This window comes from Canis lupus, chromosome 16 (assembly GCF_048164855.1).
Source record: "Canis lupus baileyi chromosome 16, mCanLup2.hap1, whole genome shotgun sequence".
Classification (NCBI taxonomy): Eukaryota; Metazoa; Chordata; class Mammalia; order Carnivora; family Canidae; genus Canis; species Canis lupus.
In genome coordinates, this window is record NC_132853.1 from 40,272,436 (window position 1) to 40,296,635 (window position 24,200).

Sequence of the window (24,200 nt, forward strand, 5' to 3'; positions counted from 1 at the left end):
ACTCCCGCCCCAGGAGCGAGGGGAGGGGCCGGAAGCATCTCTGCGCCGCCCGGTTGCTAAGCGACAGGGCTTCTACAAGCCGCACCGAGGTTCTCCGGCTTCTCTTCCTCCCTTTTTCTACTTCAGCGTCACCGAATCCAGCCACCATGTCGGACCCAGAAGCCGACAGCTTGCGAAGCACCTTTCCCTCGTACATGGCGGAGGGCGAGCGGCTGTATCTGTGCGGAGAGTTCTCTAAAGCCGCCCACAGCTTCAGTAACGTGAGTCGGTCTCTGAACCTCCCAGTCACCCATCACCAAGTGGTACCTGGAGGACCCTACTGTTTCTATTATTCATTTGTTCCTGATTGACGCACTGCCGTCAACTCCTGTCATGCTTGGCCATTTTCTACCATTTCCCACCTGCCTCCTGCCTGACTGTTAATAACCATTCTCTCCATTAACAGTGACTTCTGCCTTTTTTTTTTTTTTTTTTACATAAATGTCTTGTGACTGGTCTCTTTCCATCATTGGCTGGGAAATTGGCTTCGAGGCTGCATGCACAAGTGGCGAAATCTCAAGCACGCAGTTGCTCACAGATGATGACGAGTAAATAACATTATTGTACATCATAGTACAAATTGCTCAACCCCACCCTGTGGGGATTAAGCGCTGTTTTCAGATATTAGGCACACCGCTGCTAAGGGCAGTTACAACCCTAGGGAGGTTCTGTTATTACTCCATTTTATAGATGAGGAAACTGATATAGAAGTTGAGTAAATACCCGAGATCACTGAACTGGCAAGAGAAAGGATTTGAATCCAGACACTCAGATTCCAGTACTGAGGTGTTAACCACCATACAAACTCTCTCACAAGCTACTAGATGTTATTTTTTTTTAAGTTTTGTTTATTTATTGAGAGAGAGAGAGAGCATGCGCAGCGGGCAAGGGGGAGAGAGAGAGAGTCCCAAGCAGACTCCATCCTGAGTGTGGAGTCCCACTGAGGGCTCAATCTCAAGACCCTGAGATCACGACCTGAGCCAAAACCAAGAGTCAGACACTCAACCAACTACAATACCCAGGCGCCCCAAGCTATTCGATGTTCTTACCACAATTTCTTTTACAACGAATAGCCCACTTCTTGTTCTAGAAGAAATGGTAGGATAGTCCTCTTACCAGTCCCAAGACTCCTCCTAACATCAACCTTCTCCACTGCTACCCAAAGTCTTTGTCCCTTTCAATCATCAATCACACCCCAAAACCCGAATGGTTGGCCAGATGGGTCAGCTGTTGAATTCAAAAGCCCTCAGGCAAAGAGAAAAGAACACCCTGAGGGGAAATAGCTTTAAGTGAGAGAAGTAGACACCTTCCACAAAAGCCAGTAGTTACTTCCTCTTCCTGGAAAAGGAGAAAGGTCTTAGATAGGTATGAGTGCAGTTTGATACCTCAAGAAGAACAATACATCACAGCTCCAATAATGATTTTTTTCTTTTCTTTTTAAGATTTATTTATTTACTTATTTTTATTTTTTTATTTTTATTATTTTTTAAAAAGATTTCACTTATTGGGCAGCCCCAGTGGCGCAGCAGTTTAGCACTGCCTGCAGCCCAGGGTATGATCCTGGAGACCTGGGATCGAGTCCCACATCGGGCTCCTTGCATGGAGCCTGCTTCTCCCTCTGCCTGTGTCTCTGCCTTCTCTCTGTGTGTGTGTCTCTCATGAATAAATAAATAAAATCTTAAAAAAAAAAGATTTCACTTATTTATTCATGAGAGACACAGAGAGAAAGAGAGGCAGAGACACAGGCTGAGGGAGAAGCAGGCTCCATGCAGGGAGCCCGATGTGGGACTCGATCCCGGGACCCCAGGATCACACCCTGGGCCAAAGGCAGGCACTAAACGGCTGAGCCACCCAGGGATCCCCGTTTGCTTATTTTTAGAGAGAGAGTGTGTGTACCTGTGCATGTATGCTCAGTTGTGGGGGGTGGGGGAGTGGGGGGAGCAGAGGAAGAGGGAGAAAGAGAGGAGTAGACTCCTCAATGAGTGCAGAGCCCTACCCCACCTGGGGGTTCCATCTCTCCACCCTGAGATCATAACCTGAGCTAAAATTAAGAGGCAGACACTTAACTGACTGAGCCACCAGGTACCCCTCCAATGATGATTTCAAACAGAAGAGGGGACATGGGGAGCAGAAGTGTTCCATTCCCTCTTTACTGCCCAAATTACAGTTTTGATTTTGCTAGCATTTTCATCTTAATCTCCTGAAATAATGATTCATTCTCAATAAGCTATATAAAAAGAGAGTTAGGGGAGTGGATGATTCAAGTTACAGATGTCCTAAAATCTATTTTGTTAGCCTTCAGAATGCTCAGCCTCTGAAATGTATTTTGAGTGTTGTGGTTGAATTTAGTCCACACTAAAATTCCTAAGCTTCTATTGCTTGAGCAGGCTGGAGGAACCCCAGACATCTGGTGAAATGTGGTAAGTCCACAGAGTGGCATATTCACACATCTCCACCAGTGCCTTTCACAATAATAGCTAGTGATTTGAACTTGTTCAAGATGAGCTACATACAGACAATCAGTTTGAGCAAAGATCAGTGTCTGAAAGGATCCAGAGACCTGTTTGCTGGCCTTGAGGAGGAGTCCCCTTGAAATTCTGGCAAGAGGGCAGCCCGGGTGGCTCAGTGGTTTAGCACTGCCTTCAGCCCAGGGTGTGATCCTGGAGACCCGGGATTGAGTCCCGGATCGGGCTCCCTGCATGGAGCCTGCTTCTTCCTCTGCCTCTCTCTGTGTCTCTCATGAATAAATAAATAAAATCTTTAAGAAAAAAAAATTCTGGCAAGAGGGTTTGGGTGCTCTTTCCGATCAAGCTCCCACCTTGTGCTGCCTGGTGCCTGTCAACCTGGGTGGGTGGTTCCTTTCTTAGGCTCTTCACCTTCAGAATGCAGATAAGAACTGCCTGGTTGCCCGATCCAAGTGCTTCCTGAAGATGGGAGAGCTGGAGCAATCCTTGAAGGATGCTGAGGCTTCACTTCAGGGTGACCCGACTTTCTGCAAGGTAACTCCATCTGGCCTTCACCACTGCCGTTGCCTGTCATAGACTCTGATTAGAAGAAGCTGGAGAACCAGCCAGAGTGCTTAGGGTTTGATGCCTTTTTCTCTCACTAGGTCACCTACCTAGCTACCTGCCTCTGTATCCCCACCTTATCTTCCACTCAGGATCCTCTGTACCACCACACCTAAGTCCTATAAGGCCTTGTCTGCTACCTCAATTTGACATCCTCCCATTTCAGGGGATTTTACAAAAGGCTGAGACCCTGTACACCATGGGAGACTTTGAGTTTGCCCTGGTGTTCTATCATCGAGGCTACAAGCTGCGGCCTGACCGAGAATTCAAAGTTGGAATTCAGAAAGCCCAGAAAGCCATCAACAACTCAGTAGGAAGTGAGTGACCATCAGACCTATGCCCTTATCAGGGAGGCTCTTGGAATCCTTAGGCTTGAAGGTACAATGAGTGAGCAGCCACCACCAGGCCTGCAGGGAATCTCATGGTTGGATTTGGTTGCTGATGATTTTTTTTGTTTTTTGTTTTTTGGTTGCTGCTGATTTTGTTGAAGATTGGGAACTGTCTATCCAGAGAACAGGCCCTGATCCACTGAGCTCAGTTCTGCCACTTCTGGTTCTCTAAGCCAGATGCAAAGGCTGTTCACACTAGGCTTGCCCTTGGCCTGGTTTCATAGGATAGAATGGGGTCTTGAGTCTTATCTTCCCTAGTACCTGGCTTCCTTTTTTACCATGTATGCAACCAAGGACCAGCCTTACCCATTGGTTTAGTGGTAGAGAGAGGAGGGAGGAGAATACAAGTTGCTGCTGTGGGTGGCAGAGTGTGGAAATAGCTGGGAATGGGGAGCTCCCCCAGTGCTCAGGGACTGCCTTTGTTTGGAAATCTGGCTGCCATGCCTTGGGCTAGGAGGGCTTGCCTGGCTCTTAGGAGAGTATTATTCCTGCTCAGACCCATCTTTGCCTCAACCTCTACCACCACCACCACCCCCAAAGGCAGCCATTTCTACGTAAAAAGGTATAATAGGTCATGCCTGAGGGCCTAGCATAGCTGAGCCCCAGCTTCTTTTCTTGCAGGTCCTTCTTCAATTAAACTAGAGAACAAAGGGAACCTTTCCTTCTTAAGCAAGCAGGCTGAGGTAAGGATCTTACCTGAGGTCTCAGTGGCCTTCTTACCTGGGGGCAGTCAGTTCCTGCCCATCATGGGCAGCCGTGGGGCAGAACCCCACGGCTGCCCCAGCTCCACAGGGGTCTTAGGAGTCTAGCTGTCCCCAAACCAGACACACTCCATGGTTGTTGACCCCCAGAGAGCTCCTGGAGGAGATGTCTGGGATCACAGACTCTGGGGCCATGTCTGGGCACTCTGTGCTCCTTGTTGAGGCTCTATTGGGTATTGCTCCATCTTCCCAGAGTATGAAAGCCCAGCAGAAGCCTCATCCCATGAGACAACTCTTACATCACCCCAAGAGAGAGTCCAAGAGGAAGGGCTCGCTCAAGAGTGAGAAGATTGTCCGCCAGCTCCTGGGCGAGCTCTACGTGGACAAGGAGTATCTGGAGAAGCTCCTATTGGATGAAGGTTTCAGATGCTTTGTTTGCAACAGGGAGCTTGGGGCTAAGGAAATCTGGGGCAGATGCTTAATGTGTGAGCTGAAGATGGAGCCTGTCATGTGACACTAGCCGTCATGCTCCTGTGGACAGGTTTTCCTAGTATTCTCATTCTCATTTACAGATGAAGAAACTCCGGTGCAGAAAGATAAATAACGCACCCAAGGTCACATATCGGTAAACAGTAACAGGGCTTTTGGGTTTGAATCTAGGATGTCCAATTTCAGAACCAGTGCCCTTAGCACTATGGTACCCTTGGGAGGGAACCCTAGAGATTGGAGTTCCTTTACCACTTTGGTCCTTAGAGGGGGTATCCCCTGGGTCTTCAATTTGTAGAAAGGGCAAAGGAATCCAGCTGGGATGTGCTAAAAGGGGAATCCTGTGATACTAGTCCTAGAATGTTCCAAAATCTCATCTGGTCTAATTCCTCCTTTTATAGATAAGGCAAGAGAGACCCTGACTGGGGAACAACTAGTCCAAGATGCCAAGCAAGTTCGTGGTGAAGCTGACCCCAGAGGCCAGCTTCCTAACCTCCAGCCTAAAGCTCTTTCCCACCATACTGTGGGGTGGTGGCAGGAAATAGGCTGAGCCTTGAAATGAGGTGGGAGGGTAGGCATACTGCCATTAGCTGACAAGCCTAAGCAGGGATCATCCTTGAATCGAATGCCTTTTCTCCAGAACTGACTTCCTGAGGTCATCTGCAGGATACCCTGCAGGCCTGTGTCTCAGGAGCAGTTTTACTGCTGGCACATCTCTGTAAGAGGCCTGGACACTTCCTCCAGAGGAGCTTCTACGGAGGAGAGGTAGCCTGAAAATTACCCTAAGAAGCCTTGCAGTTTTGTTGCCAACTCTAACCTCTAGTCTGGCAGGCAGGCAGACTTGGGCACATGCCTCCAGCCCCCAACTGACACTGGCCCACTTGGCACCTGGGGAATCCCTTGGCGTTGGCAGCCGGGTCCAGGTTGTACATTCATACTCAGTCTCCTCAGAGGACATGACCTGAAATAAGGGGGCCCTGAGGGTTGGAGTCCTTTCAGACAGCTGTCTGCCAGTTGCTGTCTCCTTATATCTTGCCATGAGAGGCCTATGCAATAAGTTCTGCAGGGGGTGCCTGAAAGAGGGGCTCCAGCCTTGTCTGGGTCCACATAGAACCACTCTGCTATCTACAGGCTCTTGCTCTCCTCAGCTCAAAGCAGAGTGCCCCACAGGGGACCCCACAGCAGGAATCCCCAGCCAAGAGGAGGTGGCTCCCTTAGACACCAGTTCTAGTCAGTTTCTCCTCACACCATTCTTCCCAGACCTGATCAAAGGCACCATTAAGCATGGCCTGACCGTGGAGGACCTCATCATGACAGGCATCAACTACCTGGATACCCGCAGTAACTTCTGGAGACAGCAGAAGCCCATCTATGCCAGCGAGCGGGACCGGAAGCTGATGCAAGAGAAGTGGCTGCGGGACCGCAAGCGCCGTCCCTCACAGACAGCCCACTACATCCTCAAGAGCCTCGAGGACATTGATATGTGTGGGTAGCATTCTCAGGAGGGCGAGGTCCCTGCCACGTGGTGGGAGAGCAACACCAGGGCCCAAACCCCTGGTTTCGCTGGCCTGTGGGTCATATCTGGGGGGGAGGCGGGTTCTCCCATCAGCCTGAGGAGGCTGCTCCCACCACCGAATCCCCCCCCACCCTGTTTCCCTTCCTAGTGCTGACCAGTGGCAGTGCTGAAGGGAGCCTTCAGAAAGCTGAGAAAGTGCTGAAGAAAGTGCTGGAATGGAATAAAGAGGAGGTGCCCAACAAGGACGAGCTGGTTGGAAACTTGTACAGCTGCATAGGGAATGCCCAGATTGAGCTGGGGCAGATGGTCGCAGCCCTACAGAGCCACAGAAAGGACTTGGAAATCGCCAAGGAATAGTGAGTGCCCAGGGAAGTTCCGAGTGGCTGAGGCCCATGGGCCCACAGATGAGCAGGCAGGGGCTCCAAGCCAACCTTTTGCCAGGGCTGCTGGTGGGTGGCTACAGGGCAGACCTAGTTTGTCAGCTTTTTTTGCCACAAGGAGGAAGGCAGTGGCCCCCAAATACCAAAAAGCTCCCAGAAGTGTGGTTCTGAGGGGATATTTCTATTTTCAAATCATCTCAACAAGCATACATTAACCTCAGACCTGCCAGATGGTGCTAGTGGGGGAACACAACAGGGGCTAGACACAAGGGTCATCTCCCCGCAGATGCAAAACAAAGAGAGTGACATAGCTAATAAATGGTAATTGTGGGAAGTATCATGAAGACATTTTACCAGGGGAAGAGTGGCCAAGAAGAAGCCAGACCCAACGGCAGGGGTCAGATGAAGCAGGGCCTCAGGTACAATGGTGCTGACCAGGAGCATGGGCTCTGGAGTCAGACTGCCCTGGGCTTCCAAATTGTGCCTCACAGCCGGGGACCTCAGGCAAAGCACTTCACCTCTCCCAGCCAGGTCTCCTCTGTCCTGTGAGCCCATCAATAGCCCCTTCCCGATAGAGCAGAAGAGAGAGGACAGGAGAAGCGCACGTACAGATCTCAAGACTGTGCTGGGTATCCATAATAATACTGATACCAACTGTCAGCTCTCCCCTAGACATGAGGGCCCCTGGCAAAGGTACCGTCACTTTCCAGGCATCCTGGTTCTAACCTTTGGAACCTTCCACAACTTTCTTCCACTTAGTTTCCACTTGCCCCACAGTCTGAGCCTCTCCCTACTTCCCATCATTCCATTTCCATTCACAGTCAGGTCTCGGCTCTCCTGCCCCCAGGGGCTCCCATATGTCACCTCCAGAGGCATGCATTTCACCCAGCAGTTCTTCCCCTGCTGACACACAGGCCTCAGTCTCTCATTGCCTGAAGGTTAAAAGCACATGGCATCACTTGGCACTTGAGGCTCCCTCTGAACCCACTTCATAGCCCTCCACATCACTCTTCTGTTTGGATCAAATTTTTCTTTTCTTTCTTTCTTTCTTTCTTTCTTTCTTTCTTTCTTTCTTTCTTTCTTTCTTTCTCTCTCTCTCTCTCTCTCTCTCTTCTTTCTTTCTTTCTTTCTTTCTTCTTTCTTTCTTCTTTCTTTCTTCTTTCTTTCTTTCTTGATTTTATTTATTGATTTGAGAGAGAAAAAATGAGCATGAGTCGGGGAGGAGCAGAAGAGGAGGGAAAAGGAGGGGGAAATAATCTCAAGCAGACTCTGCACTGAGTGCAGACCCTGATGTAGGGCTCAATCTCACAATCCCAAAATCATGACCTGAGCTGAAATCAAGAGTCATATGCTTAAACAGCTGAGCCACCCAGGCATCCTCAAACTGTATTTCTCAAACCCCCCTGCCCTCTCCTCACTCACCTGAGCCCCATGTGCTATCTATTCCCAGTTCATTTCTCACTGGCCTTTGCTGTATTGAACAGAAATATCACATATTGGCCAGTCCAGAAGTAGAAAATAAGCAATGGCTTGGGAGACAGAGCTGACTTTGATTCCTAGCTTTGGCACTCAGAAGCTGTGTGGATTTGATTAAATTGCTTGTCTTCTCAGTTTGCTCATCTCTTACTCCTAGAGATTATGAGGATTAAATCAGATATGTATATATAATGCCACAAATGCAACCATCTCCTCTGCCCTAAAGACTCACTTATAATCTTAACTTCTCAGCAGACCTCCCTCTCAAGCGCCAGGCCTGCATATCCAACTGATTCCAAGGCATTTCCACTTGGATGTCCCACAGAAACCCTAAATTTAATGTATCCAAAGTGGAACCCCCTATCTTCCTCCTAAACCTCTTGTTCCAGGGTTCTTTATCTGTGAGGATGGCCCTATTGGCCTTTCAGTCATCAAGAAGGGGACAGGGCAGCTTCCCAGAACCCTCCCTCTCTGCTCGCACCCAGCCAACCTGCATGTTGTCTGGGCCTCCTCCTCCTTGTCTCTGAGGTCCTTTTTTGTTTCCCTCCCACCACTCAGTCCAGACCCTTCTCACTCTTGCCTGATTCCTCCAACCTGGGTTTCTTGTAGCCCAGCTGGCCCTTCTGTGCAAAACAAGTCCAGTGGTAGGATTGGGATAAAGTTCCAGCTCCTGATTCTGCTAAACTCAGGCTGCCCTTCCTGACCTGTCTTCTCCTGGCCCCTGGTCATCCTGTGCCCCAGCCAATACCTTATGGCTCTATTCCTGTAGCCCCTAAACAGGACTCCCTTCTCTTTCTTCATCAACTCCCTCCTTCCCATCCTTCAAATTGTCAATGTGTCTCCTTCAGGAAAGTTCCAAGTAACGCACCCCCCCCTCCCCAGCATGATTTAGAAATCCACCCCCTGCCCCCACCTTGGTGATCCCTCTCTACACACCATGTGGATTCTAGATCCCCCATTAGACTGTGGACTTTGGAAAGAACTGTCTTATATCTTTCTTTTTCCAGCACCTTCCCAATAGTGGGCATGTAATAAATGCATGCCAAGTGACTAAATAAACATAGGTGTTCCTCTGGCAATGTTAGTCCCTTTTTACCACCCATAAACGGGCCTCTGGTCTTGTTTGTCGGTTCAGGTACTCCCTCATCCTAATCAGCCATGCCCCCCCCCCCACCCTGCATGTCAACCCCCCACCCAAAGCCTGCTGGCCCTCAAAGCACAGCTCAAACCCCAGCTTGTCTCAGCAGTGTCTCTGGTCACCCCAGCCTTTCTTACTCCAGATACTCTAGATGATTTGTTTGCATGCTTTCTCATTGCTATTGTTATTTCTTATTGCATAGTATTATGAATGAATTGATATATCACAACTTATTCATTCATCACACTATACAGAGAGCAACTCTAGAAGGGGAGGCTGCCATCAGAGGTGCTGTCAGAGCAGCAAGTGCACGGTATGGCCGTAGTCCAAGGAGAGAGGCAGGTGGGAGCCCTGCTGGGAGCTGAGAGGGTTTCAGAGAGGACAGGTCAGCCAAGCGGACAGAGGGGGAGGGAGAGAAGTGGCACAGATGGAAGATGCAGGGCGGGGAGGTGAGACCTGGGGGGAGTGGCAGTCTAGTTCCCATGCCGGAAAGGACTGCAAATGGAGGAAGAGTCTGTTTTTACACAAGTGCTAGTGTTAGTGTTGTATTTGGTCTGTTACTCTGTGGCACTTCAAGCAGAACTTAGAAGTCTCTCCTCACACCACACTCCACTTACTTACCTGGGGCCATGTTGACACGTGTCCTTTGGCCCCTTTTCAGCGTATTTACCTATACATTTATGTACATATGCACATACCTAGGGTTCTTAAAAGCAACTCATTTTTTGATTTTTAAAAAGCACGTGTCTCTGGGCGCCTGGGTGGCTCAGTCAGTTAAGCATCTGCCTTCAGCTCAGGTCATGATCTCAGGGTCCTGGGATAGAGCCCTGCTCAGTGGGGAGCCTGCTTCTCCCTCTCTCCCTGTCGCTCCTCCTGTTTGTGCTCTCTCTCTCTCAAATAAATAAATAAATAAATAAAATCTTTAAAAAAACAAAACAAAACCCAAAAGCATGTGTCTCAGAAAGGGTCTAATTCTTTAAATGGCTCCAGACAAATCCATTTCAGTGTGCATAGTAATATCTTTAGCTACATCCTTGTGGGCGGACACTCAGACTGTCCCACTTTTGCCATCAAGCACAGCAACATTTGTGTGCATGTATCTGTGGGAAGGGGAATGGCTTGATGAGACCTGCATATTTGAAAGGCAGATTCGGCCATGATGGGGAGAATGAGTCCAAGAAGCAAAGTTTCATGGGGGACCTAGGAGCCTGCTGAGTGGCAGGGCCTTGAGGGGTGATGAGGAGGAAGAGAGTGGAAGGAGATGCTGGGGAGGGGGGAGCATTGGGGCACGATTTTCTTATTAAATTTGTTAGGGATGAATTGTTTTTTAAAGATTTTATTTATTTATTCATGAGAGACAGAGAGAGAGAGAGAGAGGCAGAGACACAGGCAGAGAGAGAAGGAGGCTCCATGCAGGGAGTCCTATTGGGACTCGATCCTGGGACTCCAGGATCATGCCCTGGGCCAAAGGTAGGCGCTAAACCTCTGAGCCACCCAGGGATCCCGAGGACGAATTTTTTAACAGATCGGTGTGAGTTAAAACAACCCAAGTTAATTTTTTAAAACACTTTATGTATTCACTTGAGAGAGAGAGAGCGAGCACAAGCAAGTGAGTTAGGAGAGGAAAAGGGAGAAGGAACGGAAAGAGAATCCTGAGCACACTCCACACTGAGCTTGAACCTTGACATGGGGCTCAATTTCCCAACCCTGATATCCTGACCTGAACTAACACGCAAGAGTCACATGCTTAACTGCCTGCACCACCCAGATGCCCCACACTCATTCTCTTCTAGTTCTGAAGGTTAGAAGTCTAAAGGTATTATCACTGGGCCAGAACCAAGGTGTTGGCAAGGCTACGCTCCTTCCATAGGCTCTGAGGAGAATCTGCTTCTAGCCTTTTTCACCTTCTAGACTTGGACTCAGTACCCTGTTCACCTTATGATCCCATTCACTCCTCTGCTGTCAGGCGAGGAACACAGCATCATGCCTCAGGCCTGCATTATTATTTTTAGCACAAACGGGGCAACAGATGTAGTATATACTCCTATCTGACTTTTTAAAAAAGATTTTATTTATTTATTCATGAGAGAGAGAGAGAGGCAGAGACATAGAGAGAGGGAGAAGCAGGCTCCATGCAGGGAGCCTGATGTGGGACTCAATCCCTGGACCAGGATCACGCCCTGAGCTAAAGGCAGATGCTCAACTCCTGAGCCACGCAGGTGTCCCTAATCTAACTTTTTAAAACCTAATATGTTAGGGACTTTTTTAATACACAAAAATCGCCAGTGCTGGGTCACTGATTGAGGTTGTTTCCAATGTTTATTATTAAAAACAATGCTTTAACAAGTGTTCTTGTCACATTATCTTCTCAAGGTAAATTCCTAGAAAAGGAACTGGTGCATCAAAGGGACATGTTTGTAAACTCTTGGATGGTTGCTCTCCGGAAAGGTTCCAATGGGGTTCATTCATGCCACAGGGCATGAGAGGGTCTTTGTGCCACAGCTATGCATCCTGGGGATCATCCCTCCAACTGGACCACTGAGGCCAAGGCTCCTGTCTTTGCCTCTCTTCATTTTTTTTTTTAAAGATTTCATTTATTTATTCATGAGAGACGGGGGGTGGGGGTGCAGAGACACAGGCAGAGGGAGAAGCAGGCTCCATGCAGGGAGCCCATTGTGGGACTTGATCCCGGGTCTTCAGGATCACGCCCCGGGCTGAAGTCAGCGCCAAACCGCTGAGCCACCCGGGCTGCCCCTCTTTGCCTCTCTTCAATTTCCACAGTGCCTAGAATAGCCAATTTCTTTTTCTTTCTTTTTTTCTTTTTAGGTAGGCTCCACACCCAATATGGATCAAGACCTGAGATGAGGGGCACCTGGGTGGCTCAGTTGGTTTATACGTCTGACTCTTGGTTTCAGCTCAGGTCATGATCTCATGGGTTGTGGGATGGAGCCCTACCTCTGGCTCCTCATTCAGTGGGGAGTCTGCTTGAAAGATTCTCTGTCTCTGCGTCTCCCCTCCCCCCAAATAAATAAATATTCTTAAAAAATTTATTTGAGAGAGAGAGCATGTGCATGCACAAGCATGGTCCGGTGGGCAGAGAGAGAGGGACAAGCACTCTCCACTAACTAGGGAGCTCAATGCAGACCTTGATCCCAGGACGCTGGGATCATGACCTAAGTTGAAGGCAGATGCTTAACCAGCTGAGCCACCCAGGTGCCTCAATAAATAAATATTAAAAAAAAAAAAGACCTGAGCTGAGATTAAGAGTTGGACACTTAACCAAGTGAGCAACCCAGGTGCCCCTAGAATGGCCAATTTCTAGTGAACAACATATCCTGCTTCTTCCCCACAGTGACCTTCCTGATGCTAAGTCAAGAGCCCTTGACAACATTGGCAGGGTTTTTGCCAGAGTTGGGAAATTCCAGCAAGCCATTGACACGTGAGTGACCAAGGACTGCCCCTTCCCCACCCTAGGGCCAGGACTTCCCACCCTTACACTGGACTCCCAGCTTAGGGCCAGTGTGCCAGGCAAAGAGGCATCAGAAGACCTGAGTTTGGCTCTTGGCTCTGCTAGGTGACCATGGACAAGTCACTTTATCGGCTCTGGGGCTCATCCGTTAAATTGACTAGAACCCGCTTCTGCTCCCTAAAAAAAAAAAAAAAAAAAAAAAAAAAAGAACCCGCTTCTGCTTACAATTTCCCAGGGACAGGGGCACAGGTGCATGAATTACTGGGATCTCTGACTGGAAATTCTGATTTTCCAGGTCTGGGTTGGAGCACAGGAACCTGCTTTTTTCTTTCTTTCTCTCTTTCTCTCTCTCTTTCTTTCTTTCTTTTTTAAGATTTTATTTGTTTGTTTGAGAGAGAGAGAGAGAGAGCACATCAGTTGGGAGGAGGGTCAGAGGGAGAGGGAGAAGCAGACTCCCTGTGAGGCTCAATCCCAGGACCCTGAGATGATGACCTTAAGTAAGACAGATGCTTACTTAACTAACTGAGCCACCCAGATGCCCTGGGAACCTGTTTTTAACAAGCCCTCCAGATGTTCCTTACCTTGAGCAAGTTTAGAAACTGATAGACTAAGTGACCTTGGGGACCTCTTCTGAGGGTCTTCTGTGAGTGTGGTCATGGGGTCACTGGGAAGAAAGGTTGAGTTGTCCAGATGGCCCAACTGCTGAACTTTTGATATCCAACCTTGGGGCTGGTGACCAGCTCCAGTGGCACAACTCAGCCCCTGAGAGACTCAGGGCAGGACCTGACCTGGCCAAGCCTGCACTGGGAGGGCTGGCTCCGCGGGCCCACTCACATAGCACCGAGAACAAATGTCCTCCGGGTGCCCAGCGCTGGATCAGATTAGGCTCATTTATGGGGATCCTTCTGTTCCACATAACTTGGTTTTCAGGATGGCCCCTGGTGTCTATGTGCCAAAAGACAGATGAGTTTAAGAATTCACTTACCCGTTCATTTCTTTTTGTAAGAAAATATAAGAAACTTATGCCTATTATTAGAATATTAATTTGGAAAATGCAGAAGAGTAGCAGAAAAATTATTCAGTTTCACCACTTAAAGACTAGATCTAACTCTAATCTCACTTTATTGATGTCTCATTTTTTCCCATTCTCATCTTTCCTGTGTGGCTTTTATCTCCTATATACTTAATAATACTCTTCAATGTTATTTTTATGTTATTTGAAATGCAAGTTTATAAACATTATTTTCAATTGTGGTATCAGATTCCATCTGTAAATGTACCAAAATGGCTTTGGTAGTTTTAAAATATCTGAATGCTTATTGGCTCTGCCCCCGTTCTGAAAGAACCGGTAGTTGGAGAACAGGTTCTATTCCACCACTGGCTAAGAATCCTCGGCCCACTGTGGCCGAGTAAACAGTTTGCGTGGAAAGAACTGACCCTGGTTTTTCATGTTCCCAGGTGGGAGGAGAAGATCCCTCTGGCAAAAACCACCCTGGAGAAGACCTGGTTGTTCCATGAGATCGGCCGCTGCTACTTGGAGCTGGACCAGGCCTGGCAGGCCCAGCATTATGGTGAGAAGTCCCAGCAGTGTGCTGAGGAAGAAGGGGACATCGAGTGGCAGCTGAACGCCAGCGTTCTGGTGGCACAGGCACAAGGTAGGGGCTCTGGAAGGATTACCCTTGCTTTCCCAGCTCTTAGGCCGAGTTGACATGCCAGGGCTGGGAACCCTTTACCCTCCCAGTGCATCCCCCACCAGCTGAATTTGGACTCTGAGAGTGGAGGATCAACCCTTCCATTTTAACCAGTGTGTGGTAAACACCTTCTTTAAGCTAAGCTCAGCGAGAGCCTGGGACACCCCAGAAGCTGCTGTTGAGGAGCCCAGCTGCAGATCTGCACAGCATTGTGTCATCATCAAAACAATGCTCATTTCCTCTGGCCTTGGTACCCTTCCCATGTGCACTCTTACACCTACTTACCATGTGAGCTAAGGATGAAGGTATGATTGTCCTCATTTTGCAGGTGAGGAAACTAAGGCACTGAGAGGTTCAGCTGATTGCCCCAGGTCACACGAGGGACCTTTTCAAAACGATGGAAATGTTCTGAAACTGGGTTGTGGGGATCATGGCACAACTCCATAAAGTTACTAAAAATCACTGAATTGTATACTTACAAATGGTGCATGTTATAATATCTAATTTTTTCTCAATAAAGTTGTAAAAAATAACCCAGCAAGGGATAGGGGTGAGCAGGAATAGATGAAACAGAGTTGGTGATATTTTGATAATTGTTGAAGGTGGATGATGAGTAGTAGGGGCTTGCTATACTCCATCTACATTTGTGTATATTTGAAATATTTCATAATACAAAGTAAAAAAGGAAACTGCTGAGGCCACAGGTTAGTAAGCAGTGAGGCTGGGACTAGAGTCCAGTTCCCTGACCCCAGTGTGCAGCGGACCCCAAGGGAGGGAGGCGATGTGGCAGGGACTGGAGTCAAGGGCATCATCATTCATTATTCTTAGCACAAATACTTCCTTGGCACTTTTGAGGCACCAAGTGGGGCATTCAGTGGGGATAACCATTGGTAACCATTTCCTGCCTTCATGTCTGAGGAAATCACTTTGAAGTAGAAACCTTAAGGATGCGGAACACCCTGCTGGCTCAGTGGTTCAGGGCATGATCCCAGAGTCTGGGGATTGAGTCCCACATCGGGCTCCCTGTAGGGAGCCTAATTCTCCCTCTGCCTGTGTCTCTGCCTCTCTTTCTCTGTGTTTCTCATGAATAAATACAATCTTAAAAAAAAAAAAAAGAAAGAAAGAAACCTTAAGGATGAGAAGGCACCAACTATTCTAAAAGCTGAGGACAGCGCTTTCCAGCCAAAGGAACAGTGTGTAGAAGGTGGGGAGGAGTTTGGTGGATTTAAGAAGCTGAGGGAGGCCAGTGTCAGCCCAGGCCCCTGGGGGCCCTGAAGGTCTGGATGGGGGAGGGTGATGAGGAGCCAGATCCGCAGGGCTTCATGGGCCTCTTTACAAATCAGAGATTCTTCCCTAAAAGCACAAGTAGAGACAGCCATTGGAAGTTTAAACTGGGGGAAGCTGTGAACACTGGTGCTTTCCCTAGAACCCTTTCCTGTTCTTAGGAGGACATCAAGTAAGCTGAGAGGGAAATGCAATGTACCCCTCAGGGTCGATGTTGTCCTCAGTCTGCTCCTTTTTTTTTTTATTTATTTATTTATTTATTTATTTTATTTTTTTTTTTTTTTACTTATGATAGGCACACAGTGAGAGAGAGAGAGGCAGAGACACAGGCAGAGGGAGAAGCAGGCTCCATGTACCGGGAGCCCGACGTGGGTTTCGATCCCGGGTCTCCAGGATCACGCCCTGGGCCAAAGGCAGGCGCCAAACCGCTGCGCCACCCAGGGATCCCTGCTCCTTTTTTTTTAAGATTGATTTATTGGAGCACTTGGGTGGTACAGTCCCTTGAGCGTCCGACTTTTGGTTTCAGCTCAGGTCCTGATCTCAGAGGCCTGAGATTGAGCCCTGTGTCAGGCTCTGCTTTCAGCACAGAATTTGCTAAAGTTTCTCTCTCCCTCTTCTGCTGCCCCTCTCCACTGTGCACTTTCTCTCTCTCTCTCTCTAAAATAAATAAATAAATATTTAAAAATTACTTATTTATTTATTTTAGGGGAGGAGGAAACTTTAGCAGATTCCATGCTGAGCACTGAGCTCAACACAGGGCTCGACTCAGGCTCAGAAACCTTTGGCAGACACCTTGGGCAGTCAGTCAGCCAGTCAATGATTAGGTCCCAGCTCCAGCACTAACTAGGTGGGTGGGTGAGTGAGCTCGGACAGCTGCCACTTCCTCTCTGGGTTCAGCTTGTGCCAGTGTGGGGGCTAGATTCCAGCTGCTGGCCTGTGAGTCACATCCAGCCCTTTGGTATCTCTCTTGGCCTTCACAGCATGTTTGGGCAATTTGAATGAACAGTTTCAAAATATGGATGTCAGGACGCCTGGGTGGCGCAGTGGTTGAGTGTCTGCCTTTGGCTTGGGTTGTGATCCAGGGTCCTGGGATCGAGTCCCACATCAGGCTCCTCACTCCACGCAGGGAGCCTGCTTTTCCCTCTGCCTATGCCTCTGCCTCTCTCTCTGTGTCTCTCATGAATAAATAAAATCCTTATTTAAAAAAAATAAATAGGGGGCAGCGCCGGTGGCACAGTGGTTTAGTGCCTGCCTTCAGCCCAGGGCGTGATCCTGGAGACCGGGGGTCGAGTCCCGTGTCGGGCTCCCTGCTTGGAGCCTGCTTCTCCCTCTGCCTGTGTCTCTGCCTCTGTGTGTGTGTGTGTGTGTGTGTGTGTGTGTGTTTCTCATGAATAAATAAATACATCTTTAAAATAAATAAAATGAAATAATTAAATAAAATATGGATTTCCAGGAGCACCTGGGTGGCTCAGTCAGTTAAGCATCCGACTCTTGATCTCAGCTCAGGCTTGATCTCAGGGTAATGAGTTCCAGCCCCATACTGGATGGAAAAAAAAAATATATATATATATATACACATATATACAAATATGTGTGTATATGTATATATATATAAAATGTGTATATATATATGTGGTTTCCACTTTTTAAAGATTTTATTTATTTATTCATGAGAGACACAGAGAGAGGCAGAGACATAGGTAGAGGGAGAAGCAGGCTCCCTATGGAGAGCCTGATGCAGGACTCCATCCTAGGACCCTGGGATCATGACCTGAGCCAAAGGTGGACGCTCAACCACTGAACTATCCAGGCACCCCTGGATTTCCACTTCTGCAACAATTTTAAATTGGGGCAACATGGAATTGTCTCCCTGCCCTGGAGACACATGATGTGTGCACAGGCCCTACCCCAGACCCTTCTTTCCTCTCTGGCCTCTCTGAATGGCTTGCTGTCCAGACTCAGGCTCCCAGGTTCTGGTCCTTAGTGGTGAGATGGCTCAGAAATGTGATGGAAAGGGTGGTGGTAGGCAGCTCAGTACTGCTGCCCGAGGCCTGGGGCTTCTAACTGATCCTGGGAGGGGCCAGGCAGCCACATTGTGCAATACATAGTGTCACAATCTCCCTGTGCTGTGACCTCTTCCCTGCTCTCCAGTCAAGCTGAGAGACTTCGAGTCCGCGGTGAGCAACTTTGAGAAGGCCCTGGAGAGAGCGAAGCTGGTCCATAACAACGAGGCACAGCAGGCCATCATCAGCGTGAGCTGCCCACCCCACTGGGCGCTGGCTGTGGGGAGGGGGTGGCTGGGTCCTCAGGCTCACAGCCCCTCAGTCAGCCAGTCCCTGGGTATTTATTACCCACCAACTGCAGGCCACATTCTAGGTGGGGTAGTGGCTTTCACACTCTGGCTATTGCTATCAGTTTATAAGGCAACCCAATATAACCTATTTTTATTTGAGATAAACAAACAATAGAAATGGAAGTTTTACAAGACATATTTACCTTTACTCTGTATGCTGATATTTCCCGTTATATTCTCCTATAGTTTCCATTTTATTTTCTTTTGTTTAATGCTGGTTGCAACTTCTTCAATTGATGTTAGGACTTGCATTTCGGAAAATGCTGCCTCCTCCAGGAGACAAGAAATACATTCAGTGTGACTGCCTCCCTCACATGCTTAGGGAGGCTCTAGAGCACTCAGCAAGACAGCCGCCACCACATGCTGCTATTTAGATTCAAATGAATGAAAAGGAAATAAAATTGAAAATTCACTTTCTCAGTCCCACAGTCACATTTCAAACCACTTGAAATGTGGCTGTCCCATAGCCGCAGGTGGCTTGTGGGTTCCAGAGAGTGTAGATCTGGAGGGTTCTCATGGTGGCAGAAATTTCTGTTGGACAGTTGCTGGCCTAGCTTCTGGAGGCAGAGACCAGAGATGAAGCCAGGGCAAGCCTGCAGGTGCACCAGATTTGCCACTGCTGCCAGAGCCGCTCCAGGCAGATACATACCCTCAGCAGGGGCAGCATGCTGACCTTACAGATGCACAGGCAGTTTGAGTGAATCTCCTGGCCTCTCACCTCCCACGCCCCCACCCCTAGGCTGCCCCATGTTGAAATTCCAGAGCTTCCCACCAGCACATAGCTGGACCCCAGTCAGTGTCTGCTGGTGTGAACTAAGCAGGGCTCTAGTCCTTGGGGAGCCTGCCCCCGTGGTTAAGAGAGGTCAGACATAATAACTAGGGGGCCCCACAAGGGGCATGGCCTCAGGGACCAGGCTGAAGGTTCAGCAGGTGCTTGGGAAAGAGAACAGGGACCCTGGGAAGTGACAGCTGAGGACGCTCCAGTTAGGTGGGCCTCATGCTGGCCTACGAAGGACCAGGCTGAGAAGGGGCAAGCGCGCTGAAAGCACAGGAAGCCATGGGCCCTGAGGTGTCTACAGGAGGCAGAAAAAGAGCCCCTGGGCCTGGATGCAAGGGCCAGCTTATGATGGCAGATGGAGCAGGACCACAGGACCCTAGACAGTTGGTAGACCAGCCTAGACCTGAAGGGTTGGGAGTGGCAGAGAGACCTGACCTACTCGGTTTTCTAGGATGTGAGCTCATGGTTTGTGAGGACCCCGGTGAGGCCATCTCTCTCCTGTTGTGGTGGGGAAATCGCTCCTGAGAGATTCCACCACGTGGCCGTCTATGCTCTCCTTTCACCTGTCCCAGGGCAGCTTGGGTCGGGACTGCTGTCTTCTTCCTCAGTAGAGGGGTCAGGTCCCCAAGTGTGCACCTTGCCCTCCTGTGGAAAAGCGGTCCTTCACTGAAGTGCTGTGGCTGCCCCTCCTTTCGTACGCACCACCCCTCCCACTTAACGCCCTTCTGCGTGATCACCCTACAACCAGAGAGGGACAGCTCCGTAGTTCAACCCAGTAAATACTTGCTGACCGCAGGTTGGCTCTGAGCTGCCCAGCCCAAAGGTGACAGCTATGGTCCTGGCCCACAGGAAGCTTGCTGTCAGCAGGAAGGTTAAAATAAAAACCCCTTGTCCCTGACCAGGTACAACAGGTGTAAGAGTGAGAGCCCCCCGGTGGGCAAGGCAGGGCTGGGCTTTCTCAGCAAGAGAGGTCTGGGGTCACCTTGAAGGCTGGGCAGAGTTTTGAAAATGAGAGGCAGTGAGAAGCACCTGTTGTTATGGGCCCCTCATGAGACCAGGTTCCTGCCACCTCATCATCCTGGACTGGCAGCTCCAGGCGGGAAGGTATACTGGGGGAAGATCAATACCCCACAAGAGCATCCAAGGCCCCCGTGGTCTCTCTGTGGATGGTTCCCGAGTGCTAACCACTGCTCTGCCTGGAACAACAGGCGCACAGGCTGAGCCCCAGGCCGCCAGGGAACCTGCAGACACCTCAGGGCTCCCGGGAGACAGGCCAGCACCCTGGTCCCACCCAGCAGTGGGTTTCCAAGTCCCCTCCAGGGCTGGCTGCCTCACTGAGTGCTTTAAGGGCTTCACAATAGCTGGAGCCCAAAGAAGCTCCTAGTAAAGAGGCCAAAATGAGAAGACAAAAGGCAACTCTGAAATATCTAAGCCCAAAGAGGCCCATGTATCTCCTAGCTGCAGCTGTGTATCTCCTACCTCCTAGTGTAGCTAATTCCAGGTCCCTAAGTATAAATTAACCCCGGGGCAGAAGTTCAGAGAGGAGCCTGGGCAAATTGGGAGGGCAGCAAGGCTGGTGCAGAGCCCTGCCTTCTGGGGTTGGGGCTAGGGTGGAGAAAGGGAAGGTGTGGGTGCCATCACAGGTTAGGAGAGGTCACCAGCTTCTCCACCCACAGGCCTTGGACGATGCCAACAAGGGCATCATTGAAGAGCTGAAGAAAACTGACTACAGGGAGATGCTGAGAGAAAGGAGAGAGAGAGGTGAGCACCCAGAGGTGGCTGCAGGGTTCCTGCCTGTACTCCCCAGCAGTGCCTCCAATCCAGGGCTGGGATTCTGGCTGCAGGGTGCCCTGAGGCCCCAGCCTGCCCCTGGGTCAGAAGGAGGTCCAGCCCATCTTGGGCTGGTGTCCAAGTCCACGCTGACTGCCCTGAGAGGCCACTCCGGTATTTCTCCAGTTAGCTCATCAGATATTCATTAAGCACTTGTTATGCGCTGGGAAGGTGTGGGATTTGGGGAAGCCAGAGGTTTGGGGCCCCTGCCTCAGAGGAGTCCACAGCCCTGGGGCAAAGCCAGGAGATTTGAGTTGTCAGCAAAGGGGATCCTTGCGTGTGAGCACTGCTTGCTGCCTGGGAGGAATGGCTCTTCTGAGAGCACAAGCAGAGAACTCTGGCTATCTCTGGGGCCATCCAGAAGGCTCCAAAGAGGAAGAATCATCTGCTTTAGCCTCCAAAAAATGCCCCAGGGTTTTCCAGGCTCGGAGTGGAAGAGGGAGGGCATTACAGCAGAGAACAGCAGGAACAAAGACATGGTGGCAGGATGACAGTAACTTAGACTTTGGGGGCCTCTTCCTGCATACTTGGCACAAGGATAAGCATCAGATAGGAATGATTTGCTCAGTCCTCACCACTCTAGAAGGTAGGTACTGGTTTTGGGGGTCAGTGGAAGCCAAGTGAGGTTGGGTGACCTGTCTGGGCCACACGGCTGTCTGACTTGGAGCCACATTGTCCTCTGCTGGGTGCTACTGCTCTCCTGGGCCTGTGTGGGTAGGGCATGCAGTGATCTGACCTCCAGGGAGTAAAGAAGCCTTTGACATCCCCCTGTCCCACCCAGCTCCAGGATAGGGTATGGGAAAAGGTGGCGGCTGGGAGGACCCCAGGCCCCACAGGAGTCAGCGGGGATGGGCCCCAGGAGATGGGGTGATGAGAGGCTGTTCTCCACTCAGTGCCTCCTCTATGCCAAGCTCTCTTCTAAGGGCTTTATATATGCTGACCTGTCTGATTCCTCCAAGAACACTATGAAATAAGTATTGATAAGGATTACTAATGTTTTGGATGAGGACACAGAGGCAAAAGTCCCACAGAAGCTTCCAGTCTCAGGCAGCCTGGCCTAAAACCGGGGCTTCCACCTTGGTTCTACAGTTTCTGCGTGCTGGGCTCTGGCGTAATCCTCCAGCAGCCAGGCATGGAAAGGCTGCGAGGCCTAGGCTCCGTGTTCCCTGGGGGACAGCGCCCCCTCCAGGCACCTACGCTGAAGTCCTCTCTCCTCTCTGATCCAGGCACAGCAGCAGCAGCGGGAAACTGGGTGTGAGGTTTCTGGGTATCCCAGCAGCCAGATGCCAGCCTTTTCTTACCCAGCGCCTGTCACGTGGTGGCTGGAGCTCCTCAGGGAGGGAATCTGCTTCTGCTCCCATGTCCTTAGAGCTGCTCTCAGGATCCACGGAGGCAAGAGATGTGAAGAGATACAGCAAGGAAAGGGCAGAAGCTCACCGTGGCTCCCCATTCCCTTGGCAGGCTGTGTGCTGGGGAGGTGTCCTGAAAACTCACTGGGAAGGCCTCGCAGCCGCAGCAGCTGCTGGGCACTTCCCTCCCAGAATGGCAGGTGGCAGCATTGCCTAGGTCTTCGTCGCCACATGGTGGCCTTGTCCCTGCTGTGAATTTAGAGCCCCTGTGGGCATCATAGAGACCAGGGACTTCCAAAAAGAGAGTATAGGGGAAACTCAGGAGGCCACTGTGACTTTTCTCTGTAGCTCATAAAAACATGGAACAAGGATCCTTTTAATCGTAAAAATAGCTCTCCACCTGAACTTCCTGCTAAGACGCTGCTCATATTTTGATAGGGAACCTCCTAATAAATGATGAATGTACTTCCCAGAGACAAAGAGTAATGCCGAATGAGGATGCTGGAGAAAAGAACCCCTCTGTCGTTTCCCAGCACCTGTGTTATTTTTCATAGGTAAAGAGAATGTGCTCTGAGAGCAGACCATCCTGGGTTCAAATTCTGGCCCTGCCATTTATTCAACCTGCAGTGCGACCACTGGCTGTGATTTCTCTGTCATCAGTTTCATGTCCTCTGACTATGAACTCAAATCCCTGACACTATGCCGTTAATTCCATGACCACTGCACAGCATCACCTCTGCAGCCTGCTTGATGCCTGGAACAGGGCTGATGCTCAGGAAACAATGACTCCCTATCTCTGCTTTTGGAAAGACGTGCTCTCTCTCAGAAACACAGGCCCCCATGGGTTGAGGTGCCACCAAACCCAGAGATGGACAAAGTTTTACTTTTCTTCTTCTTTCCTTTCTCTTGTGTTTCAGAAGAGGCCACTGAATTAGAAAGTCTGAGAGTGGCAGCAAAGGAGAAGGAAAGCGTGAAAAGAGGGAGAGACGAGCTGGAGAAGGTGGTGAAGCACTGGGAGCGAGAGCCAGCTGAGAGTGAGAAAGAGACAGAAGATGAACTGTCTCAGGAGACTCTGAAGGTCGCAGTGAGTGAACAAGAAGAAAACAGGCAGAGAGAAGCACAGGAAGCCAGCTCTTTCAGAACAGGGCCAGGAGCCACCAGGCAAGACTCAGGAGACGTTGCCAAGATAGTGTCCAGAGACCTGGGTGAAGGAGGAGCGGGAGAGGCAGACAGGAAGCCGTTAGAAGTGACCAGGATGGAATCAAGAGAAATTTACAGGAGGCCTTCAGAGCTGGACCAGAAACCCTCAGGAGAATTAAGCAGAAGGGAATCAGAAGAACTGGAGAGGAGGGTTTCAGAAGCCAGCAAAAAAGAGTCAGAAGAAGCAGAGAAAATAGAACTGGGAGAAACAGCGGAAGTGACAATGGCAGAAAATGGTGAAGATATGGAAAAAGAAAGATGAAGCAGCAGGCCTCAGGACCAGGGACCTCGGGGGGCTTATTTGACTGGGCTTTCCAGCTAAGATTTGCCTTTAATTGGAGAACATGTGGACTGGGCTCTGCAGGTCACCTTGGCCTCTTTCTGTTAGTTTTCCCTTTAAATAGATACCTTTCACTCTTACAAACCTTGAGTCTGTCATTTTGCCGCCCTCACAAGAGTCCTCAAGAATGATGAGCCAATTGGGGGTACCACTTTCCAGGCAGAACTCTGACCTTAGCGGCAGCTGGGTGGCTCAGTGGTTGAGTGTCTGCCTTTGGCTCAGGTTGTGGTCCTGGGGTCCTGGGATCGAGTCTTGCATCGGGCTCCCCACAGGGAGCCTGCTTCTCCTTCTGCCTATGTCTCTGCCTCTCTGTGTGTGTCTCTCATGAATAAACAAAAAGTCTTTATTTGTTTTGTTTTTTTTTTTTTTAATTTTTATTTATTCATGATAGGCACACAGTGAGAGAGAGAGGCAGAGACACAGGCAGAGGGAGAAGCAGGCTCCACGCACCGGGAGCCCGACGTGGGATTCGATCCTGGATCTCCAGGATCGCGCCCTGGGCCAAAGGCAGGCGCCAAACCGCTGCGCCACCCAGAGATCCCCAAAAAGTCTTTAAAAAAAAAAAATCTGACTTTACCCTGACCAGGTGATAAACACAGACGCCAAGCCAAGCAAGGCCTGACCTGAAGTGTGATCAAGGTGGGAAATGTGGTCCTCTTCCCCAGGCCTGTCCAAGGACCTCATGGAACAAATGAGAGGGGTGCTAAAAGAAA

General features: G+C 49.7%; 1 protein-coding gene across 5 annotated transcripts in view; it reads left to right on the forward strand.

Moving 5' to 3' along the window:
- Positions 1–24,200, forward strand: part of ODAD4 (outer dynein arm docking complex subunit 4) — a 26,670-nt gene continuing 2,470 nt past the window's right edge. Inside the window, exons 1-12 of one of the 5 annotated variants that reach the window (XM_072780536.1) lie at positions 6–260; positions 2,922–3,038; positions 3,274–3,424; positions 4,118–4,179; positions 4,451–4,616; positions 5,944–6,168; positions 6,348–6,555; positions 12,546–12,632; positions 14,121–14,317; positions 17,789–17,889; positions 20,445–20,529; positions 22,865–23,833. In XM_072780536.1, coding sequence (XP_072636637.1) covers positions 147–260; positions 2,922–3,038; positions 3,274–3,424; positions 4,118–4,179; positions 4,451–4,616; positions 5,944–6,168; positions 6,348–6,555; positions 12,546–12,632; positions 14,121–14,317; positions 17,789–17,889; positions 20,445–20,529; positions 22,865–23,409 — 2,058 coding nt within the window. In that variant the 5' untranslated portion in view covers positions 6–146 and the 3' untranslated portion in view covers positions 23,410–23,833. Of the gene's footprint in view, positions 261–2,906; positions 3,039–3,273; positions 3,425–4,117; positions 4,180–4,450; positions 4,617–5,943; positions 6,169–6,347; positions 6,556–12,545; positions 12,633–14,120; positions 14,318–17,788; positions 17,890–20,444; positions 20,530–22,864; positions 23,834–24,200 lie in introns of those variants that run through there. The other 4 variants (XM_072780535.1, XR_012009019.1, XR_012009020.1 and 1 more) reach the window with 4 other exon arrangements.